Genomic DNA, 24899 nt, shown 5'->3' with positions numbered 1-24899 from the left:
TATGAACTTCCAGCATATTATACTGGACCGGTATATTACACTAGAACTCCAGTATATTATGCTGGAGTTCCGGTATACTTATGCTGGAACTCCATTATAATATCCTGGAGTTCCAGTACATTTATGCTGGAACTCCATTATAATATACTGGAGTTCCAGTACACTTATGCTGGAACTCCAGTATATTATGCTGGAGTATTTTTCGGATTTTGAACAATGTTTTTGTTCAGATTTATATTTACATGAAAATAGGTTAAATTTCAATTACTTTTGAAACTGTGGCTATTTTTGAATGACCACCGGCTATTTTTGAATAAACAGCTGGACCCAACACTGGAGACAATAGGCAGGACCCCTACCGTCTATGTAAATACGGACCTTTGGCTCCAAGAAAAGATGAGGAATGAGAGAAGTCGCTCTTGTACAATGTGCCAAAAAGGGACTTTTTAAGCATAGAGAGGACTCCTCTCTTGTCTTATAGTTGATAGAGACAGCATAAAAACATGAAAATCAGTGCTATATAATCAGAACTAAGCATTGTCAAATAGATAATGTACATTCTTAGTTCTAATTCGGAAATGGACATAGCCCCTCTGGACATTTTTCATTAAGGCTTTAACAATACTTGATAATGAAATCCACCCACCAAAGCTAGAGCACATAGACTCACTGAACTACGACTCGAACATGGATCTTCGGGTTGAAATTCGTTTTGCATGCCCAGAATTACATTCGGAAAGTTATTCCAATTGTAAATAGATGTGTGACTGATACCAGGGGTTAGCACTAACTTGAAAGATCATTACTGAAAAAAGGAAAGAGCAAAATTTTACATTTGAAACTGTGATCTATCCATACAACCATGTACACTTGGGTCAACTGAACTTTCACCTGTGAGGTAACACTACATCTTAAATGGTCTCTAACCATTTGCAGCCAACAATGGCCAGTCACTGGTCATTTTCTTTGATTAGTTATATAGAGAACATCATGAACAAGGTGAAAACAACGTTAGCAATCTTAACTCTTAGTTGAGCATTGTTTACTACGAAATTCTTCAGATAGCAGTTTGTTCATAAGCTCATTTAACCTATTAGCACCAGGACCAGGCCTAAACACCGAGTCATCTCCTACCATAGAGCAGGGATCGGCTCCGTCACCTGAGCTTCCATTACACCATGCTCCTGGTGCAAAACGATTTGTACGGCCAAGCAACTCTTTGTCAATCTTGTCTAAGACAGCATCATCCTTGCGAAATTTTCGAGCAAATGGTGCACTGCTATTAACCATTTTGTTGAAGTCCTTCACTGCCAGTGAAATAGGATGCTGCTTGGGAGGGGTATCCCAAGCAATGTAATGCAAATCATGGCCTATTGCAGTGCTACGAAACTCTTCGGAGTTGCAAATTACCGTATGAAAATAGCCTTCTGGTGAAGAAACAAAATTTGTATAGTACATGAGCAGAGTTCTCGGGAAGTTATCCCATCCCCATATGCAGTACTCCACAAAAGAGCGTGTCAGTATCACCCACGCTGAGCCTAACCACCAAAAAGAAGATTTCAGAGATATAAGCATGGGGTGAATAGAAGTTGCAAAATGCATCCTGCTTCAATAATTTCAAAAAAGGGAGAAAAATATAAACTTGGGTTTGAAGAAATATCCCATGGCAAGAACTCAAGTTCTCTTAATAATACAGAATATATCATCACAAGTAGAGCAGGTCATGAAAATATAAGAGAAAACTTAAAATTTGGTTTAAGAGTTTCTAGTTATTAGGTTCTCATATTTCAAAACTATAGTAAAACACGCAAACTGAACATAACAGGTAAAGAACATAATCCATGTGACATTAGTTGGGTTCATTTCTGGCTATTAAATAAAATTACCTGTAAACAATGTAAAAGCTGTAGGTAGTGATCGCCGTTGAGAAGTAGTGGCAATGTCAGATTTCTTAGACAAATAAAGACCAGGATCAATAATAATAGGTTTAGCCCTCTGGTTCCTGCAACACAACAGAACCCAGATTAACATTGCAAGTATTTTATATACAGAAAACATATCATGCCTGGGCACTTTAAATTGAAAATTTAACTCACTTACAGTTTCCACCCATGAAGCAGCATATTTTCAATGAAATTCAGGTTTCTGGACAAATTAGAGAAAACATGGAGCAAATCTGCAACATTTAATAGCCAAATGAATTTCATTTTGCATGAAAGGGATGAGTGATTGAAGGAGCGAAAAGTTCAGAAATTAACACAATGTTCCAGAACCTAACATTTTCAAAAAGATTTATTACGAAACAAACCAAACAATGAAATTCTTGATTTCTTTCATATGCATTTCTTGATAAAGTACCTCCTAATCAAAAGCTTTTTCCACATAAGTCTGAATCACATGTTACGCAAATACATAAGTCTATTCACATGGGTAAGTGTATTGGATAGAGTAAGTTCATTCCAAAATCCAAGAAAAGGTCATTCCAAAAGACATACTTAAGACTGAAAATTGGATCACAGTATAACGAAACAACCATTTGCAATGCTTGCATGCAAATGTATCACTTCCAGCAATCTCTTTAATTTTCTCGTAGAAAGTTACAATGTCCGCACCCCCGAATCTTAAATTTTAGATTTTGCCGAATCCGACACTCGGATCCGTGCCCGTATCGGATGCCCGCACCCGAATCCGAGCAACTTAGCACAACAATACTATTTAGGCCACATGTCCCATCTTTGGTGGCTAAACTTCTCAAAACTTTTAAAGCATGTTCTTTGCTTCCGCATTATCTCCATAACATTTGATATTTAACCATCTTTAAAACTAAATGTGAAGATGGAAATAATCTCACTTCATGCTAAATAATATGAGAGTTTAGAGCAGAAACTTTCCCGTCCTTGACAGTCAACCTACCAAACTTCTGAATGCAGCATTTTCTTACATGTTTCTAGAACCAAAAAGAATATGTTCACTTATTCCCTGCTAGATGAAGTGTGATATTCATTCGTCTTTCCTCATATTTTCATAATACTTTTTTCTTCCTTGGCCTATCTCACTATTATTCGAAGAAGTCTTTCCCTATTATTTTTCTAAAGATGTTACAAAACAATAGATTTTTCCTTACACTTGCCAGCATCTATCATTTTCTCCACTAAACTAAAGGGCAAAATTGTTATGGTCATAAGATTGTACCATGATTCGTTTTTATAGTGAGCCTTATGCCATAACTTGAACAGGATTTTTCTATGTTCTTGCAAGGAAGGGAAGAGGACAGGAAAAGGACACAGCGACCAAGACATTGATACCAAAGGATCTTAAGTGGTAGATTTACTTAGTTTTAGATGTTGGAATAGCAGGAATATCTAGTCAAGTTTGATTGGCTGAGTGGTAAGTCGAGGAAGATTTGCATTTGCTGGAATAGAGACAATTCGTTGTGTGTGTGTTCACTAAAAACTGACATAAGAGAGAAATTGAATCAGAGTAAATGAGAAATAGGAGAAGAAAAATATTGATTGCTATCAACTTTTTTGGGTATAACTAAACTAAATTCATCCGCAAAAAGGTGCTTGTATAGAGGAATAAGCGCCTTTCTCGACAACAGTTCTATGTCGAGCCTCAAAAGTTCATTTGGTAGATATGTTGCTCCTCAAATTGCGTTTTCCCATCAGAAATGTGAGTACTTTTTACCATTTATATGGCAAAGAGATTCTTTTTATTTAAAAAGAACCTTTACAATGAAATTCTAATATTATGGGTGATGCTTCTGGAAATGTTGAAGTGATTCCTTGAATTTGTCTCTTTACTTATTTTATGACCTCCAACTATGTAACTCCAGCCCAATTCTGTCTATTATTGATATCTCAATCAATTTCCTTGAGAACCCGAAATTTTCTTAAATCTTAACTAGTTCTAAATCAATCAAGAATAAGAATTCTATACAGTACAACTGAAAGCACCAAGAATAGCCCCCTCCTTCCATATTTTTCTGTTTAGTGCTCCTATCACCATCATCAAACCTCAGCTTCAGTTATTTTTCAAACTTTGAGCCACAACATCCAAGGATTTAAAGCCCCAAAACCCCTCCTTTGAGATGAAGCCATCATATGATTTATTTGGTTAAACAAGAGTAAGACCCTCACAATTGTCCTACACGACACAATTATAACTAATTTCCATACCAAACAGTTTTTAAAAATGATATGCAATTGACAACCAAACCGACCCTATCATGCAAGGTTGATACTCACCAGCTATACTGAGTGTCATAGACAATAACAACATATAAGTCCCATGTATCACCATGGATTTCCATATAATAAGTCTTGGGCTTAGACTGGCAAAGGTAAACATATAGTGAAACGGCATGCTTTTTAACCAAATTAAAATGGAGCTTGACCTATATGTAAATGGATTTTTAGTTCCATTTTTGTTTCAAAGTAGAACCAATGGCATCCTTGTGGCCATGAGTTTGCAAACCTCTAACCACATTACATGTTCATCATTTTGTTCTTGATTGTAGTTTATTAGTAACTCCATTCTATATTAAGAAACATGCTTGACTAAAGCAGAATATGAGAGAAGAAAGCCGAAATGTGTTGTTACGCTAGCGGTATTATTGAACACATTCCTTACTTGATCCCCAAAATAAAAAAAGTGGTTGTTGAAATATTTGAGAAGAGTATTGATGCCATGCCTATAGTATAAGATTGTAATGCATCTTGACATTTGGAATGTCATAAATTTTGTCATTTAATGAAGAATAATTTTTTTGATTAGTCCAATTAAGTGGATCAAGCACCAAATAATTATCCAACTTGTCAAACGAATCAACTATATTCCATTTATTAATTTAATCTCCACTTCATCAATACAAATTAACTCTTACGGGCAATCCTATGAAGCACTACAGAACAAGTTCCTTAAAATGTCTGCCAGAAGGTAGGCACACCAGCTGTGATTTTGCACTAGGAATAATAGAACCCAATGAACTATTTATCAAAAATAGAACTTATCGAGCTAAGCTCATTCATTCAATTTTTTCTTCTACTCGTTCTTAGACACTCTCCAAAAGAGAGCGTTAAGCAATAGATGAAAAGTTTACTTGAAGACCCCCTAGCGAATAGGCACTTCTTTTGTAAGCTGGTGAAAAACATGTAACCCTAACTACAGTTCAGTGTCTCGACACTGTAACAATAATTCGGCCAAATATGTCATGCTAAATCATTGTATACACAACGTCCTAGATGCACTCTAATATATAAATAAACAATGAAGTCTCATGATCATGCAAATTAGCAACGAATTTACCTAATATGCTAGGGCACTAATGACTCTCTATCAATCACATCAGGCAAAACTATATAAATAGGTAATTGCCAAATGTTCTAGTAAAGGTGAAGATGAAAGTTCAAAATGGTGTTGTGAGGCTATATCTTTGGATGTTACCAGTCTATAGGAGGAAATATGTTGCTAAGGAACCTTCAAATAACCAAGTAAGAAAGAAGCTAATAAAAGAATACATAGAAATATATGATCGACGGCCTATAGCATAGGAAGTAAGCACACTTACCATCTTGAGTCACTAGCGGATAATCTGAAGCACTGAGATTGATAAACCAGTCCCACTTTGAACTTTCCTTGAGCAGAATGGATATAGCTTGAAGGGTACAAGCAATCATCGTAGGGCCCTTATACGTCACTAAATTTGACTGAGCCATTACTCGAACGTTCTCTACTTTGCGGAATATGGGATCATTCTTCACCGACATTGTTAAGTTCAATCTTTCTCGAGGTGGAGCCTCAAGATCCATATGTAGAACATACTGATTCCTTGGGTGATAAACCGCTTGCAAAGTCCTCATCATTCTGTGACTGTCACCCTTTGTGCCTGATATGAGATAAGCAAATCTAGGTGGTTCACTTTTTGCAAAGCCATTTGATTGAAATGACTGGAAATCGGATTCCACAAAATATCCATCCGATTCTGCTGGCCTAGCAAAAGAAGAAACCATATCCAATTGCATTTGATCTCTTCCATATGATGATGGATACAACCCGAAAATAGTTGTTGTGAACAGAGTAATAGACACAAACAAGCTCACAAAGAATGGTATTTTCCAATGTCTGTCGCCAAATACCCTTCCCGAGTGAGAATTCAAATTTTTATCATTAAATACTCTTCCTGAATAAGAATTGGCATATTTCCTCATGCTCAACAATTGCTTCTATCAAATATTTCAAGGAAAAAAGAAGCCAAATTTCATGAGTTGCAAGCAAAAAGTTTCTAAAGACTTAAGCTTTTCCCTTTGATCTTCTCAAAATAGAAGAAGTAAAGAAGAAAAGGATGGAACTTTAGCATCAAAGTGAAAAAGATGATATGAGGGTAATTAGTAGAAATGGAGGTCAAATTATATAGAAAGCACTGAAGCTCAAAAGCTTCCAAATCTCCACCGACTAAAAAGTAAAATTCTTGGTTTTAAGTTTTACTATCCAAGCAAACTCATTCACAATGACCATTACAAGTAAAACCAACCAACCAACCAATAAAAGGAATGTTAAAAATAAAAGGACAAAACAAAAAAAGAGAAACAACAATGTACGACTAGACTGTGGAGTAGAGAAAAAAGGGTAAAAAAAACGTATGAAAATAAATTCAAACCTAAAAATCAGATATCCAACAAGCAATAAATAGATTTCCCAACTCACCCTATTTCTCCTAAACCTTAGATCTAATAACCATTTGAGACAAGTTAGTTCAATAAATTAACTTTGTGTCTATCTCCAAATAAAGAGGGTTCCAAGAACCTGAACAGAACATAAATCAAATAGGTGGTGATCTAACCAATAAAAGAAACTCAAAACCAAATGGGTTTGATTCAAAAACTGATCTTTTAATAGAAAAGTCCAAGAATTTGCAGAAAAAAGAATTGGGTTGAAATAATGGCAGCTAAAGTTTAAAGAACCCCTCTTTCTGAAAATAGCTCAATTAATCAGAACTTTCGAAAGGGGGGAAATATTCTTACAATACGCAATAAGAGGAAGAATTTGATGTTACAAGATTAGAGAGAGCTGAGCTGGGGTTGAGGGCAGAGAGGGAGAGGTGACCGTACAGACTTGCTTAAGTTGTAGGTAATGACCTAATATTATAGTACTATAATTATACACTTGATTAGTTTGGTATTATTGAAAAGACTGGTAATTTGGAGTTAAGAACAAGGAAGACATAGTTAATAGAGAAGTTTTATTTTGTGTCTCGTACAATTTATATTTTTGTCTCACAAATTTGTGGACCAAAAAATTAACTCATACAACTAGTGTTACGAAACACAAAATAAAATTTTTCTAAAAAGCAAAAGCTTTAAAGACACGCCTGAGTAATTATTACTGTTATGATATGATATTGACTCGTGGCTTTATATGCAGGAATTTGGAGTTTTTGGTTTTGAACATTATATCCAACGTTTTGGAACTTGAGTTTAGACTCTGTTTCCCTTTGATTTTAACCTTATTGATAGACTCAAGATTAAGCATATGTTGCCGAGGTGATTATGTGTTATAACAATTTTTAATTTTTTTTATCTGCTATCCAATATTTATTTTGGGACAAAGTCAAATTTTAATTTAAAGTTTCAACTCATAACCTTTTATTAAAATTGAAGAATTACTTATCACCCACCACAATCACAGATGGTTATACCAATTTCAAAAGCTAAAGGAACTACCATCGATTCTCTCTTGTCACCTTTTTTTTAATGTTGCATATGGGTTAGTATTATGTTTCCAAAAAAATATGAGTTACTAGTATTTTTCATTGAGTTAGACTATTAAGTAGGCAAGTCAATGCATACCTACAAGTACAAGTACAATATCATTTTACTCACCAAAATAAATAATGAATACTCCCTTTCTTTAGAAATAGTTCTCAAATTTCACTTCTCGATAATGACCAAGTGATTTTTAGTAATTCTCTTATTTATATGTATATTCTTAGTTTAATTGCTGAATAATTAATAATTATTTATTTAAAAAATAAATTTATCTCGTCTTATTAGCTTAGTATATTAGTTAAATGAATTATGATGGGTGAAAAGTAAAAATAAATTAAAATTGATGAGATATGTACCAATGTGCATGAAGCCCCACCGCAAATGGAAGGCTTGCCAGGCCGTATGCTTATGAGTGTAGGATTCTTCGAAAAAGTGCAGGCTGACTCGGAGACCTGGGACCTTAGCTTAGTAATGAATAAAGGAAAGTTCTTCGAGCTTTCTCCCCCAGTGGCTTATTTCGGGGGTTCCTTAGGGACCGATTCACTCTGCAAAAATTGAGTGAACGCAGAAAACCTTCCACTAACAGACAATCGTATTTTTCACAGGATCTTTGTCGTATCTTATCTTATTCTTCTTGAATTGTCTCGAATTACCTACAGAGTTTGAGGGGTTCACTAGATTTTTGAATAGTGAAGTAACTTGAGGAGTGGCTTAAGCCTTATTTAATTGCACCTAATGGAGGTATGAATTTTAATCATTCAGATCTTAGCCATTAAGTGCGTTTATTTTTTAAATCTGAACCTTAATCATTTAGATCTTAACCATTAAGTCTGTTTATTTTTTTTAATTTTACAACCACTTAATGGGTTTGAATAGATCTAATGATTAAAATCTATAACAAAGTGTTAATATCATTAAGATGTTATACATTCAAGAATTTATGTCAAAAATATATTTCACTATTATTTATACACTTTCATCACTAATTACCATCATTACTGCTATCGCTCTCCCTCACCATTATAGATTGCCACCACCCATTACCATTATCCTTAGTCACAACCACCACCGCTACACGAATGTCAGTTGTCACTACTACTATCCATCATTTACAACCATCATTACCACAACAATCAGCAATTACCATTATCAACCACCCACTATCACTCATTACTGTTATCAGTCACCACCACTATCAACCATCACAGTTAACTACTACATTAATCTACCATCTACTATCTATAATCACCACTATCAACCAACACCACCATCAGCCACTACTCAGTCGGCACCCACAACCACCATTGTTAGCTATTATTGCCAACAACAACCATATAATTTTTAAAAGATATTTTATTAATGTAGTATTAGATTAATTAGTACTATTTGATTTGAATTCATACCTATTAATTTTTAAATAAATACAAGTTTTACCTTTCAGATGTAGAGAAAATAAATAGTCTTAATTATTCAGTATTCAGTTCTTAATGTAACATCTTAATATTCAGGTGTATATCTAGATTCACACGTTTTAATTTTAATACACATATTAATATTTAGATGTGTATTCATGTCACAACCCAAAATTTCCACCATCGGGACCGTGATGGCGCCTAACATTTCACTTGCTAGGCAAACCAACGTTAGAGAATTCTTAACACCAACCTTATCAAATTTCAATAATAAGAATAATTAAGATGAACATAAATTAAAATTGCTTTGCGTAATAACATAAACCCATAACATTTGAAACATTTAGGATCTGGAGTCACAACTCACGAGCTACTACAATTAACTACAAATAGAGTCTGAAAGGGAAATACACTATTTTGAAGGAAAAGAAACAGTAAAATACTAAGACTAAGGAGAGATTCCAAGGTGTGCGAACGCCACCAGATCTACCTTGGGTCTCTTGTCAATTAATCCAGCGGCTAACCTCACGATCAGCTCGGGCCAGTACCAAAATCTGCACAGGGAGTACAGAGCGCAGTATAAGTCAACCGACCTTATGTACTGGTAAGTGTCGAGCCTAACATCGGTGAAGTAGTTACGAGGCTATGACAAGACACCTACAAATGAACCTATAAAATTTAACAGTATATATACAAAGATAACGGCAAGAAAAAGCTAGACAAGTAATATCGGGAGGGGAACATATTGAGGGGATCACAAGATAAAGAATCATATCAGTAATAAGAACTTGATCAACCAATATACCTTGAACCAATAAGAATAAGTAACACAGTAAAGTAAAATGCACGGCATCACCCTTCGTGCTTTTACTCTCAACCTCACCATATAATTAATAGAAACGTCACGGTATCACCCTTCGTGCATTAACTCTCGTAACATGGCATGACATCACCCTTCGTGCATTAACACTCACAATATGGCACGACATTACTCTTCGTGCATTAACACTCACAATATGGCACGATATCACCCTTTGTGCATTAACACTCTCCCTTACCAAAAAAAACCAATGAACAAATGACAATAGGGAGATAGAAATAACAAGAACAAGTCTTACTCTAACATTTGGTTCCACAATACCAACCTCAACTTTGATTCAATACTCAATAATTACCGAGAGTCTGTAAACATGATAAGAGCGATCAACATCACGATTAACTAGTTTAAGCATGAATAATATTATCAAGGAAAGCAACAATTATAAGAATAAGACCCACCAGCATGCTATAACCCGACAACAACGCATAGGTACTCGTCACCTCACCTATACGTTGTTCCTAACATCTAAACACGTAGCAAATAGGCAAATAAGTCCAAATCCCTCAAGACAAGGTTAACCACGATACTTACCTCGCTCCAACGGCCAAACTCAAAGCTCAACCACAGCTTTTCCTCTCAAAAAAGCCTCTGAACCAATATAATCTAACAAATTACCAATCAAACGATTCAAATTAAGCCTTAGGAACTACCCATAATTGCAAAGAATTCAATTTAGGCCATTATTGAAAAAAGTCAACATCCGGGTCCGCTTGGTCCAAACTCGAAATTCAGACCAAAACCCGATTACTCATTCACCCCCAAGCCCGGTTATATAATTTGTTTTGGAATCCAACCTCAATTTGAGGTCTAAATCCCCAATTTACCAAATCCCAAATTTGTACCCAAAAACCCTCAATTTTCACCATGAAAACTCGAGATTTTAGGTTAAAAACTTGTGAAATGTAGTGAAAGACTGAAAGGATATAGGTTAGGATCACTTACCAACGATTTGGGGAAGATGGAGTCTTGGAGAAATCGCTTCTAATGTTTTAGGTTTTGAAAACTTGAAGAATGAACCAAAAATCTCGTCTAAGCCCCATTTTGATCAGCTGCAGATGTCGCATTTGCGACCTGGGGTTCGCAAATGTGAACATAGCAAATGCGAAGAAGCCATCGCAAATGAGAAGCTCTTCACACTTCTGCACCCTTCGCAAATGCGAAGAATGGTTCGCAATTGCGACCAAGGATCTCCGCAAATGCGACCATTTGATCGCATTTGCGATCACAACCTCCCCCTGTCCCACTTCGCAAATACGAAGCTTTGTTCGCAAATGTGAACTCTGGCCTTCCCAACTACTCTTTGCAAATACGAACCCAACAGTGGTCGCAAATGCGATCATTGACCTCGCAAATGCGAGGTCTAAGGCCTGCAACAAAAATTTGAAACACCAGCCATGCTCTAAGTTAAATTTTCATTCCGTAGCCTATCCGAAACTCATATGAACTTGCTCGCGCGATTAAATTGCCAAAATAATACTTAGAACTACGATTTGAACACCAAATCAAATGAAATTTTCAAGAAAACTATGAAACTTCTGATTTCACAACCAGACATCCGAATCATGTCAAATCAACTTCGTTTCTCACCAAATTTCACAGACAAGTCATAAATATAGTATTGGACCTATACCGGGTTCCGAAACAAAAATATGGACCCGATATTCAAAAGTCAAATGTCGGTCAAACATTCTCAATTCATTAAGCCTTTAATCTTCAAATTTCGACAAAGTCCGATATCTCGGGCTAGAGACTTTCGATTTCGATTCCGGGCATACGCCCAAGTCCCAAATCACGATACGGAACCACCTGGATCGTTAAAACACGAATCCGGATCTGTTTACCAAAAATGTTGACCGAAGTCAACTCAAATGAAGTTTTTAGGCAAAATTTCTTATTTTTATCAGTTTTTAACATAGATTTTAGGAAAGACGTTCGGACTGCGCACAAAAATCGAGGAAAGCTAAACCATAATTTTTAAGGCTTCGGATCACAAAATTAAGTTTCAAACCATGAGATGACCTATGGGATCATCACAATTAAGATTTAGACATATTCGACAACAAACTATTTAAGATAGGCTCGCAAGAAAGTGAGACTAAGATTTTATTTTTCATAGTAATGACAAAGAACTTTCACCAAACTTGAAATTTGATAATTTTTTAAGTCTAAAATATTGTTTTCTTGTACAGAGAAGTTCACCAAACTTCAATTTGATCAAATTTTAAAATAGGTTTTGGTCATAATTATCTCGATAACATAAATTTTGACTACCGTATTTTTTTTTAAGTTATACACCTGAGATCACCTAACTCTTCTTCCATTGTCCCTCGTATCCAAACCAATCATATAAATTATTTTGCACTGTTTAGAAAAAATTGGCCTAACTCAAAATTAAAATATTTTATGACGGAAATATCTAATAGTCACCTACGATTTGAATAGAAAAAAAATAACATTTTCAGATCTCTTATGTGTAATTTTCAATTCTTTTATGTGTAAGAATAAAAATTTCTTATAAAAAAGATATAAAAATAAAAATAATTTTGTAAATGGCCAAAAAATTATTTCTCTCGGTGAAAATTATCCAGAACTATATAAAGTGATAACTTTTATTTCCTAAACTAATATAGAATACTTACACAGACACGTCACAGTCCCCATACAATTTATTTTTCCATAAATATGTGAAACTATTTGACCTTTGTCTGTGGGGCATTACAACGTTATACACTTGTACTTTTGTTTGGCAGTGACCCTACTGAGTGCAGAGCAAACCGTGTGTATTTTTTGTTGGATTCTGGTAATCGAATTAATTCTACATTGTGTGTAAAATCGTCTGGTCTGAATTTTTTTAAAAACAATTCCCACAAAGAATTTTTAAAAATCGTTGAAAGGTGAATTCTGTAAAAAGGAATGGAACAAAAGAAGGTTAAAAAGAGGAGCGACAATTATCAGACAACGTTTTTGTATTGCATAAATTGTTTTCTCAAAAATAACCGGTCACCCAACCACTTAAACTAAAAATAGCCGATTGAAGTAAAATATATGCATAATTTATGTATTATATGTGCATAATTATATATAATCAATATATAATCTATGTACATGACTAAAAAAAGTAAACAATGAATATCTCCTGCTATTTGTATAAAGATCCCTTTTTTCTTCGGCAAAGTATCATTTGCAACTCTGCTTCAAGGTAAGATCTTTGGAAGTGTTTTGTTCGGATGTGATTGTTATCCAGTGAGGTGGGCCTGAGCCCATCTAGCCATTTTCACGATAGAAATGACACCAGGTAGCCAGCTACTATTTAAGAAATTAGTCGATATGTCCTGAATTTTAATTTTTCAGTTTAATTTTTCGGGACATAAATATCCTAAAATTAAGATTTTTAGTTTAATTTTTCAAAACAAAATAAGAATTGACTAATCTTTAAATAGTAGCCCTAAGAATGATTGTTTGTACTGAAATGGGTCAAGAAATGCCGTCCGGCTACCACTCTAAAAGTACATTTATTATACAGAATATTAAAGCCCGAGACTAGGAGCCCATTTGGATGAGTTTGTTGTAAGTGACTTTTAAGCCAAAAGTCATAAGTTAGGAATTCTAGCTTTTGGCTTATTTTTGTAATTTTAAAAACAAGTGCTTAAAAACACTTTTTTGCTTTATCCAAACACTATAAAATGGTTTAAAAGCTATTTAGGCTTAAAAGTACTTAAAATAAGTGTGAACACCTAATTATTGCACTATTTTAACGCCTCCTAAAGTCATTAGTGTTTTGTTATTTTATTGTTTTTTCTCAATTTTTGTGTCTTTAATTGCATATTTCCTATCATAAAAATACCAACAAAAAAAATAGTTCTTTCTTCATTTATGCATTTTAGGAATTAACTAACTACTCAATTGGTGAATTAATCTAGTTAATTGATCATTTAAATAAGTTGTTTAATTAATTTATTTGTGTAAAATTAGTTTAATAAGTAGGATTAAGGAAAAATGGGCTAACATTAAAATGATCAGGTGGCTAAGAGTGTAATATCATGTTTAATTGAGTGGCTGCCAGGAAAAGATTCAAAACGACGTAGTTTCAAGGTGAAACTACGTCACCTTGTTTAATGAAACTAAGGCCAATTCTCAACCCTTCATCATACTCTGATCCAATGGCCCTTATTCAATATCCTCAAAGGTATATAAGGTCCCTAAAATCAGATTTTGGCCTTCATTTTTACTTCAACAAAACCCTAGAGCCCCCCTCCTTTCCCCCCTCTCTCTCTGGCCGCCGCACCACCTATCTCCACTGCCACTGCCGCTACCCGCCGCCGCAGTGTTGGCTCCAAATCACCTCAAAATTACATCATATTCTTCCCCTCACTTTCCCTTTTCATATCTAGACCCCAAATCCTCAAACTCCTTCTCAAAATCCATAAATCTCACAAAAACCGAAACCCCCGCCTTCCAACTTTCCTCAAATTCGTGAAGACTGACTCATCCCCTTCGCCCAACACATACATAGACGTAAAGAGCTAGACAAGGGCTATCATTTGGCATTGGTCTTAATCTGAAACTTCGGCGACCTCCACTGCCCGCCGTTGCTGCTTCTCCATCTTTCTTATTTCTTTTTCGAACAAAGACACTTGTTTCCTTTTGGAAAGACGCCGGAATCTATTAGTTTAGTGTCTGCCAAAAAAAACATGCGCCTCGGGGTCGGACAGCCACCACTTGGCATCCTCAACATCGTCTCATTGCTCAATTCGTCAAATGTCCCGGAGTTTGGTATAAGCTCGCACCCTAATCTTTTCCCTTTTTTTTCGTAATTTCAGTTTTTTCCCATTTAAGTTTAGGTTTTAGTTTAATTTTCTATTTTTAATTAATTTTTAATCCGTAATCATTAGCTCGTGTTTACTTTTATTAATATTCTTTAATGTTGGTCGTTGCTTAATATTTTCGAATCAGGTACTTAGTCGTTTGTTTAGGATTGCTATTAATCGTTGTTCGATAGCTTATCAATGTTCGTTTAAGTAGTATTTTGGGCAGCGTTTCCTTATTTCAATCGCTCATTGTTAGTTCTCATTAATCGATTAGTTTTAGTTTAGTTCGTTTGGGTACTTAGTTCAATTGCAATTGAATTCATATCCTAGCTTTGCATATTCATAGTTGGTTTGAGTATGAGTGTTTTTTCTTGAATTTCAGTCATGTGTTGATAAAAGCTAAAAACTTGAGTGTAAGGTACATGTTTGTTGTCTTTTACTATTTGGAGTAGGTTTGAGGTACAAGTACCCTTACTTATGTCTAATTTTAGTGAAAAGGGACAGTTCTTTATCATGATTTTGGACAAATTTTTGGTGTAACTTTGAATCACTTTCAAGGCTACCCTGTCCTATAAAAGGGGGGGGGGTCTTTCTTTCACTTTAAAAAAGGGGGAACATCAGAGAAAGGGGGGGGGAAGAGAGTTGTTGGAGCTTGCAAAATACTAAAGATTTTTTCCAGATAGTTTCCTTTTAAGGTCTTGTTAGCTTGGAGGAAGTTGTGTAGAAACAACTTGTATCTTTGTCTTTGGTTTCAAGTTTCTAGGTTTCTGTTTGTTACGAGTTTGCTATTGTCCACTCCAAATTGCTGCTATTTGTTTGCCGTAATTTTCGACACTCTTGTTGCGCTCATTGGATAACAAAGTTCATCCTTGTTGCCTCCTTTGTTGTTTCTGCAGCCTAGGTACTCTTCTTAACATTGTAATGTAGTTTTCATGATATGAATGGAATGAGTAAGATTTGATTGCTTGAAATCATTTTAGTTCCTGCCTCTTATTCTATTTCTTAGTTGTCTTCTGCCTCTTATTTTATCTCTTGGTTGTTGAAAATAAATGTTTAGAATTGCGAAATCTTTTATGTTTGGTTGTAAGTTGGTAATGAAGTAATAATTTTCTGCATGTAGTTGGGTCCTTATTTTTATATGTGATGTATGAGATTTAGAATTCATGTGTAAGCTCTATTTTTAAGCTAAATTCGATTCTAATTTTAGTGAAGCTTAAAAAATGATATTCTAGTACTTGTTAAGTCTACATTTGCTAGAAAATCATTCTATTAATTTAAAGATCATTTCTCTCTGAAGGTACGAGGGTTTACATAGTGTTATTTTTACTTGACTTTTCCATGACAGTCTAGGTAATGTGGATTTAGTTTTCCAGTTAATCATGCTTCCATATGCATTTGTACCTTATATCATTGGCAATTTTAATAAGGTATTTTTTTGTCATGTAAGTTCCACTACATTTTAGGCCTAATAAAGAATAATTTTGGCAAGCCTAATGTTGACAAAGTAAATAGAATACGCTAGTGCATTCTCTTAAAATAATTTCAATTAGTTCTTACATTTTAGTTTAGTCAAATGATTTCAATAAAATCAATTTTTTATTGTTTAAATGAATAACTTTACTACTATTATTATTTTAAAAATAATTTAACGCTAAGAAACTAATAGGCGCGTTTTAACTTTTTCATTCACGGACTCACTTGCGTAGCGTGATATTTAACATTCAATAATTTAATTCAATAATCTTATATCCAATAGCTCTAGTTAATTTCTAATCCTTTTGCCATACTTGCAGATTCGCTTGCCTAGCAATTATGATAAATTAATAAATTTTTTCTCGATCACACATTCGCTTGCGTAGTGTGATTACAACAATTTAAGTTTTAATCAACACATCTTTTAATACATGCGAGCAATAAAAGTGGATAGGTAAAACACGGAAACCAATAAGGCACAGTTTATCCAAAATTAATTCAAGCCAAGTTTAAGTCAATAAATCGACTGTGCTAGAACCACGGGACTCGGAGAATGCCTTACACCTTCTCTCCGATCAATAGAATTCCTTATCCGAACTTTATTTTCGCAGACCAATAATAAAAGAGTCAAATCTTCCTTTGAATAGGGATTCAAATAAAAGGTGACTTGGAACACCTAAAAATCAATGCCAAGTGGTAATTCTGTACATAAAATAATCCCTACTCAAATTTGTCACTTTAATTGAAAGAACTCTTTAACCCACAATCCGTAGCAACTTATATCTTTTTGCGGGGTAGAAATGGGGTGTGACAGCTCTGACGACTCTACTGGGGAAATTCAAGAATTCGAGCTTGTACATGTTGACTTTTTATTTGGCTTTATTAATTTTATAAATATTGTGATTTATTTGTGCCTAATGTGCTACCTGTTTGCTTTTTACCGTTTTGATATTGTTGAACTGTACATATAAACTGTTTTCTCACGCGCCCCCTCTAAGTCTTCTTGAAATTAAAATTGAGCATTTGCTTGACTTAACCCGCTTTCTTTGAGATAGCCGAAGTGCTTGTCACCCGGTGAAGGATTTTAGTCATACATATTTTAGGCGGGGAGAACCACTAGTTAAGCCGGAAGCAATGCTATCGGTACACTGACCCACCTCGGCTTGAGTTGTCTACTCGAGTAAGCTAGTCTAGATACGTTCTCCACCAGGATTTAAACCTAGAAGAATAAACCTCATGTCGGATATCCCTAGTAGGTTCGCTTTATGTGCATCACGTGTATTTGACTTAGCGAAACTCGGCACAGGGGCCGGGTCCGTATAAGACATGTATCCTCTTTGAGACCATCATGTTCACTTATGTGTTACTTGATATATCATTTGGAAGGCTTACTTGCATTGTCGACCGACTTTAGAAAATTAGTGTAGCAGAATTAAAAAAAAAGAATCATTCTCCTAGTTTAGTGCAAATAAACCTTTTTTAAAAAAGATTTTGTAGTAGCCTGGCGTGAGGTGTAAAGATTAATTTTCATAAAAAAAGTACCCAGTTTTACGGAACTACGCGGGTTTGATTCTCACCAGATATGAGATACGTAGGCAACCTCCATCGGGTTTAGCCCATACTTTTCAAAAAAAAAAGCACAAAAATTACGCATGTGCATAAAATTTTCGATAATAAAAAATTTGCTATTTTTGGTCACCTTTTACAATTTTGCCCTTATGTCCGACCATTGTTGCTGAGAAAGCTTTAAACCTTCTACGGAAGTACTGAAGGGCCGTTTTTGTAAAATAGATACTTTGTCCATCTTTTTTTACCTTTTACCATTTTGCCCTTATGTCCGACCATTTTTGCCAAGACAGCCTTAAGCCTTCCACGGAAGTACTAAAGGGTTGTTTTTCATAGAAATGGCCATTCTATCTAGTTTTGTCTGGTCATATTTGCCGAAACAGTTTTCAAACCTCTCCCGGGAGTATCAAATGATCGTTTTCATAATAATAGCCATGTTGTCTATTTTGCCTACTTTTATCATTTTTTCTTTGTGTCTGGCCATTTCTGTTGAGACGACTTTAAAAGCTTTTCTCGAAAGAATCAAAAGGTTATCTCCGTAATTATACCCATTTTTCCCTTTTATCATTTTGTTCTTGACCCGACCATTTTTTAAGACCCTGTTCAGAAATGTTAAGAGGACAATAGGTATCTTGATTTTCAGTCCTAACCTCATGTTCTGCCACTTAGGTGTGATATGGATACAATGAAAAGAAGATTTGAAAAAAGGCCAAAAGATGACGAGCCCCCATAGATTTGGCTTGTGCATAAAATACATCGGTTGTTGAGCCAATGGTGAAAAAATATGGGCATTTGTGAGCAGGGAAAGATAAAGGATCATCTGGGTCACTTTGTGAATATTATGGAGATCAACCCAATGAGGGACTTAATCGAGGCATTGGTGCATTTCTGGGATCCTAATAACAACGTATTCCGTTTTAATGGTTTCGAAATGACTCCCACTTTGGAGGAGTTAGCTGGATACACAAGGTTAGGTGATTAGCTTCGGAAGAAGAGACCCTTGGCCCCAAGGGATGTCACTGGCAGTAATTTCCTTGAGCGGATAACAATCAACCAAAACAAAATAGCAAGTGTGGAATGAGGGCACGTTCGATTGGATTTCTTGTACGACAGGTATGGGTGTCCAGGTGAATTTTCAAAGCATGGAAAAGAGCTTGATACTAAAATTGGATACAAAGCATGGCAAAGCCATGGGTGAAAAGCATTCCTAGTGGCATTTCTAGGGACAATGGTTTTCCCGAGGCATGACAAAAATGTTGATATTCGATTATCTGGCATAGTTACCACTTTATTGAATGGAAAGGACGTCACTATCATTCCAATGATATTGTCCGATATTTACCGTGTCATGAGGAAGTGTCAGGAAGGAAAGGATTTCTTTGAGGGTTGTAACATCATACTCCAAATATGGTTCATAGAGCACCTTCTCAGTCATCCCGCACGGGTAAATTTTAGTGTTCATTGGAGCAACAATGAGCTTGGAGATGAGTTTGAAGATTTGACTGAAGATAGTAGCTTCCCAAGTGGAGTCAAAGCATGGAGGGCATCTTCAAAAGTTGACCGCTACTAAAATCACATGGAACTACCACTGGTTCTCACCAAAAGAAGTCATATACAGGTCTTACCACCATTCGTTTCTGATTTTGATGGGTCTTCGGGGTTTTCAACCATATGTGACCATGAGAGCCCTACGCCAGTTAGGTCGAAAACAAGTAGTGCCCATAGTGAAGCACATGCAAAAATTCATATGGGAGGTAACATCAGAGGATCATGTTCGTGAGGCATATGCTTAGCAGGTTTGGGATGAAATTAAGGTGCTTGAATTTCACACTATGGTGGAAGATCAGGATCGAGGAGAGTTAGACCCTGCATATTTCGAGTGGTTCTATGACCAAGATGCTTTTGGATCCAGGAAGGAGACAGTTCTGAAGAGCACGACAGAATGGGAGACTGAAATTAGAACAAGAGTAGGGCAGGTCAAGGAAGAAATAATAAGAGACTATGAATCCATCATTCAGGCTTTATGTAGGGATATAAGTATCGTCAATGTGAATAGGGATTTGCAGTGCTTTGAGTTTAAAGAGGAGAAAATCAGATTGACACATTAAGTTCAAACGCTTTAAGCACAACTTCAGCAAGCGAGAATAAGGGCTGCTGCTCAGCAACATGCAGCCATTCCAAAGCACGAAGAAATGCATTACAGCCTTATCATCCATGATCTAAGGGCTCGGGCCAGGGCTGCAGAATCAAGTAAGAACCAGGTAGAGAATGATCTAGCAAAGGTCCAGAACTAGCTGAATCTAGCGTTACAAAGTGAGGCAGATATATCAGACATAACCAATAACCATGAGCGACAGATCCAGTTTTTAAGTCAGAGCCAGGAGCATGTTAGAAGGAGGGTCTATGAAGTGGCTACTTATGCTGCTCTAGGGTGTGTGACTTGTCAGGGTTTGACCCAAAAACAATTTGCTATGGTAGTGCCCAACTTTGCATGCCACATTGCCACAGACTTGAAGTGCATATACCATGATATGGGAGGTCAGCCGCAGGAATAAACACCTTAACTACAGTAATGCCGGTGGATTCTGCTTTGGAGATTAGAGTCTTCTTTTAGTTGACAGTCCACTTTGATTGTTCATTTGTAGTCATCGAGTTTGTAAGATTCTTTTTGAGTCTTGCTTAAATATTCGTCTTGTTTGAGTCGAGTCCGGTCTTGTTTAAATATTTGTCTTTGGGGTTGTATCTTTATGTAATTTTCCTTTGTCTTGTATAAAAAAAAATCGAAAATCAATTAAAAAGATTTGTTTCAGAAAAATTCGAAAATGAACCAAAGAAAAAAAAAGTGTTGTTTTTTGTACATAATAAAGAGGAAATCTTTGTTTTGTTAATTTAAAAAAAAAGGAAAAAAAAAGAAAGAAAAAAAGTCATGTCCTTGAACTACGTAATGATCTGATTCATGCGGCGACATGATACATAGGCAACCCCCAAAAGGTTCGATTGAAATATTTTTAGGGGCTCTAAAATAAGGCGAGGTGTGAAAAAAAAGAGAGGAATAAATAAGAGCGTCAATAAGTAGCAACCTTATAAGCCGGAATGAAACATAAAGCCTTCTAAAAGCATGTTAGATACGTGATAATGTTAGGAGCATAGCATATTTACGTGTGATTCGTATTTATAAAATGCTTAACCGTAACACGTTTGTTGTCTCTTATATAGTAAGCTTAAGGTGGTTGGCTTGTGATGAAACTGACAACGCATCATCTAAGGGGAAGGTAGCGATGGCTCACAATGATGAAATTGAGTTGGTCAGTGACGACCCTCTAGGTCAATCGGTTGAGCAAGAGTTGGAGAGAGTAAGAAGATTTAAACATCAACTGAGTGATGTGTATCAGGCTTGGGTCTCTGGTCAGCCTCCACCTGAGGGTCCCTCTGAGGGAATTTCCACCATACCCCAGGCTACTCAACCACCGCTCCCTGCAACGAGCGATCACATTCTACCACTAGGGTGTGTGCCAAACTATAGCTTCCATATCGGCCCTGGTATCTCTAATGTGCAGCCTCCTACTGCACCAACTAGGAGCACACCTCTCGTCATGTCTGGTGCACCAATGCATATAATCCCCCCACCAAATCCCGTGATGAGGCCAAACATTGAGCCACTATCTCATGCTTATGATGGACAATACTACTTTCCAGATATGGCTTTTAAGGGTTCGGCTCCACACAATCAAACCCCATAGTATGAGTTACCTACAGAAAATAAAAAGGCTGTAAACAAAGGAGAGCCATATGAGATGGTCAGAAAAATGAAAAGTCTTGAGCAGAACATAAAGAACATACAAGGGCTAGGTGGTCACAAAAGTGTCTCATTCAGTGATTTGTGCATGTTTCCTCACATCTATTTAACCAAAATTTCAGAAATATGATGGACACAGCGACCCTATCGCCCACTTGAAAAGGTACTGCAACCAGCCGAGGGGTGCAGGAGGAAAAGAAAAGTTGCTGATGGCTTATTTAGGGAGAGTCTGGTAGGGGTAGCTTCTGAATAGTTCATTGATCAAGATATCTTTCACTGGCATATTTGGGACGACATGGCCCAGGCCTTCGTCAAACAATTTCAGTACAATATTGATATTGCGCCAGATCATAATTCCCTATCCAATATGAAGGAAAAGCCGACTAAAAGCTTCAGGGAGTATGCCGTTAGGTGGAGAGAGCAAGCATCTAGAGTTAAACCACCCATAGATGACCATGGGTTAATCACTGTCTTCCTTCACGCTCAGGATCCTAATTATTTTCAAAATATGATGGCTGCAATAGGCAGACCTTTTGTTGATGCAATCAAGATAAGAGAAATGGTCGAGAATGGCCTCAATACTGGCCAAATTATAAGTCAAGCGGCTCTCAAAGCAGCCACCAAAGAAATCCAAAATAGGCCGAATAGCCGTGTTAACCAAAAGAAGAATGATGAGGAGGCCATGATGGCATCACGGGCAAAAAGAGGCCAAAAAGGAGCATCTCAGCCCCCAGACCCACGATACTAGTTGCTCCACTGTATGCAACCCAGTCTTATGCCAAACCATACAATTGCCAGCATATACAGGCCCCAACTTTAACATACCTTCATCCGCGACATCAGAACTCTCAATCACTCTACAATGCTCATCCAAAACAAGAGTATGAAAGGGAACATAAGCGAAGAGATAATTTCACGCCAATCGTAGAATCCTACACAAGTTTGATTGAAAGGTTGCAACGTTGTGTCATGATTGAGCCATTTCAAGGGTATGTTCCTGATCTATATGCAAAAGGTTTTAACCCTACTATACAGTGCGTGTACCATTCTAATGTCTAGGTCATAGCACTGAGGATTGTCGGGCTTTGAAAAAGGAAATAGAAATGATGATTCAAGAAGGGATGCTCGTGGTCCAAGATAGTGGCACCCTAAACGTCATGACAAAGCACACAATGTTCAGATGATTTACAATGATAAATAGTAGGGGACGGTTTGGTGAAAAATGTCAAGAACATGTCCACTAGATTGAAGGCAATCAAAATTGTTGGAGGTCCTGTTTGATGCTGGTGTACAAATTCGTAGCTAATATGTTGAGCTTGATAATTAGAACGTCACTCCCTTCCTTGCCAGGAAGGAGTCTTGGTAACTTATTTTGTCATAATTTCTATCATCCGAATTATTTCTAGGTTGTGATCCAGATGTTGTTTGTTAGTCCTATCATCAAACCTCTCTATCCTTTAATCAATGAAATACAACTTTTTTTCTCTTCTTTGTGTCATTTTAGTACATTGTGTTTAGTTCTTCTTGCATATATATTTCTTTTCATGCCAATTTTAGTGATATGACATGCATGCTGAGTTTTTGGCTAGATTTTAGAAAGCTTGTCCAATCTTGAATTGAATTGAGGAAAAACATGTGGAGGAAAAGTAAGAGGTTGAAGAACTTTGATGATAAGCCTGTCACATGGAACCAAAGTAGTCATATCCATAGAGGTCAAAGATGTTTATCTCAAACCTATCATGAATACCGGCTTAAGGATAAGTGAAAGTTTTGTTGGGCTAATCGATGAAAGGTTTTTTGCCATGGCCTGCATAATCTGATCATATCAGGGAAGATGACCCAAATCCCCAAAGAAGGTGCATTCTAGGGAATTTAAAATGATTAGTTGGTACCGAAGTGCACCCTTTTACATCAGGACAAGGACCAAGAAAATGTGGCTCCAAATTGTCAAAAGTCATTTGTTACAGAACTATACAACTGACAAAACCAAGAAGAGAGTCATGTCCATCAATGTCGAATTTGAGAAGCGATAGAATGTTTGGCATTCTTGAGGCTGTGAGGCCCTTTTTTCTGCTACCCAAACACTTTATACCCTTCGTTACCCCTTTTGAGCCTATTTTATTTTTCTTTGGCCCCCCTCTTTTGGAATCAAGTATAGAGTTAAAAAAAAAATTGAAGATCCATGCCATTAGAAAATAGGAGTTGGGGCAATTTGTTAAAAAAAGAATAAAAGAAGAGAAGAAAAAGAAAAGAAAGAAAGAAAAACAACAAAGGAATCTTTCGTGTTAGTTTGAACTACGTTTGACTTGATTCCTTTAAAGGATATGTAGGCAGCTCTACACTAGGGTTCAGTCTAACCAAATCAAAAATCAAAAATTCCCTAGTATCTGAAACTGGGGTAGAAATATATATTTTTTAAATATTTTTATGAAGAGTCGATTCCAAGAGTTGTAAATATACAACCATATTATCTTGAGTCTATTTTGAGCCTTAATGTGACCTTTCTTTTTAACCCTCTCCAAAAGCCTTCCAACTAAAGACCTTCCAAATAGTCTTAAGAATGCTAAGGGAAACACGCAGTAAGCAACAACTGTCACACAACGTAGAACAATGTCAAGTTGCTCGCACAAAAAGGCGAAAACAAAGAAGAGATAATGAATGGAAATGAGAGAGTCTTATTGGTGAAAACCCTTATGGGAACTAAGGCGATGGTAAGTAGAGATAAATAAATGAGAGAGGCCGGTTGGTGAAAACCTTTCAGGGCACTACTGGTCGAAGGTGAGCTGTGATTTGATGCAAATGATTGGCACAAAGAGGCCAACTTCAAAAACAAAAAGGAACAACAAGAAGAAAGGGTAGATTGGTTGGATAGATTTGGCCGCTCAGTCCAAAATGCATGTCATGATCATTAAAGTTGGCTACCATATTCAATGGAGCCCCTTTTTTATTTCTCTCCCCGTAAAGTGGCATTTTCAGTTAAATACTATTCCTTCTCACTTTTACATCGCGTCATTTTGTCATTTGCATTTTTATTTTAAGCCAGTCTTTGTTAAAACAACCAAGAAATGATTTCAAAATCTGTTACCAGCTTTCCAATTATACAAAGCGAGTTCTATCCTGGCATATCGAAGGGGACATACCCAGGAAGCAACATGCACAATAAGTTTGTTGAAGCTAAACAAGATCTGAGGGTTCATG

The 24899-nt window shown here is 36.2% G+C and overlaps 1 protein-coding gene across 1 annotated transcript; it reads right to left on the bottom strand.

Annotated features, from left to right (window-relative positions):
• Positions 1–780: 780 nt before the first annotated feature.
• Positions 781–6491, bottom strand: LOC104211059 (beta-glucuronosyltransferase GlcAT14A-like). Its single transcript, XM_009760054.2, has 4 exons — positions 5570–6491; positions 2101–2176; positions 1887–2002; positions 781–1538 (listed from the first exon to the last, which is right to left on the bottom strand). The coding sequence occupies exons 1-4, from the start codon at positions 6207–6209 to the stop codon at positions 1021–1023; spliced, it is 1350 nt and encodes a 449-aa protein (XP_009758356.1). The 5' UTR covers positions 6210–6491; the 3' UTR covers positions 781–1020.
• Positions 6492–24899: the final 18408 nt, after the last annotated feature.

The sequence above is a fragment of the Nicotiana sylvestris genome, chromosome 7 (assembly GCF_000393655.2).
Source record: "Nicotiana sylvestris chromosome 7, ASM39365v2, whole genome shotgun sequence".
NCBI lineage: Eukaryota > Viridiplantae > Streptophyta > Magnoliopsida > Solanales > Solanaceae > Nicotiana > Nicotiana sylvestris.
The sequence above is the reverse complement of the archived record's forward strand: the minus strand, read 5'-3'. Positions and strand labels throughout refer to the sequence as shown.

Coding starts and splice junctions, on each gene's coding strand:
- LOC104211059 (XM_009760054.2), bottom strand. CDS start 6,209: ATGAGGAAATATGCCAATTCTTATTCAGGAAGAGTATTTAATGATAAA. Junction 2,177..5,569: donor TCCGCTAGTGACTCAAGATG/GTAAGTGTGCTT, acceptor TAAATGTTGCAG/ATTTGCTCCATGTTTTCTCT. Junction 2,003..2,100: donor CTGCTTCATGGGTGGAAACT/GTAAGTGAGTTA, acceptor GTTGTGTTGCAG/GAACCAGAGGGCTAAACCTA.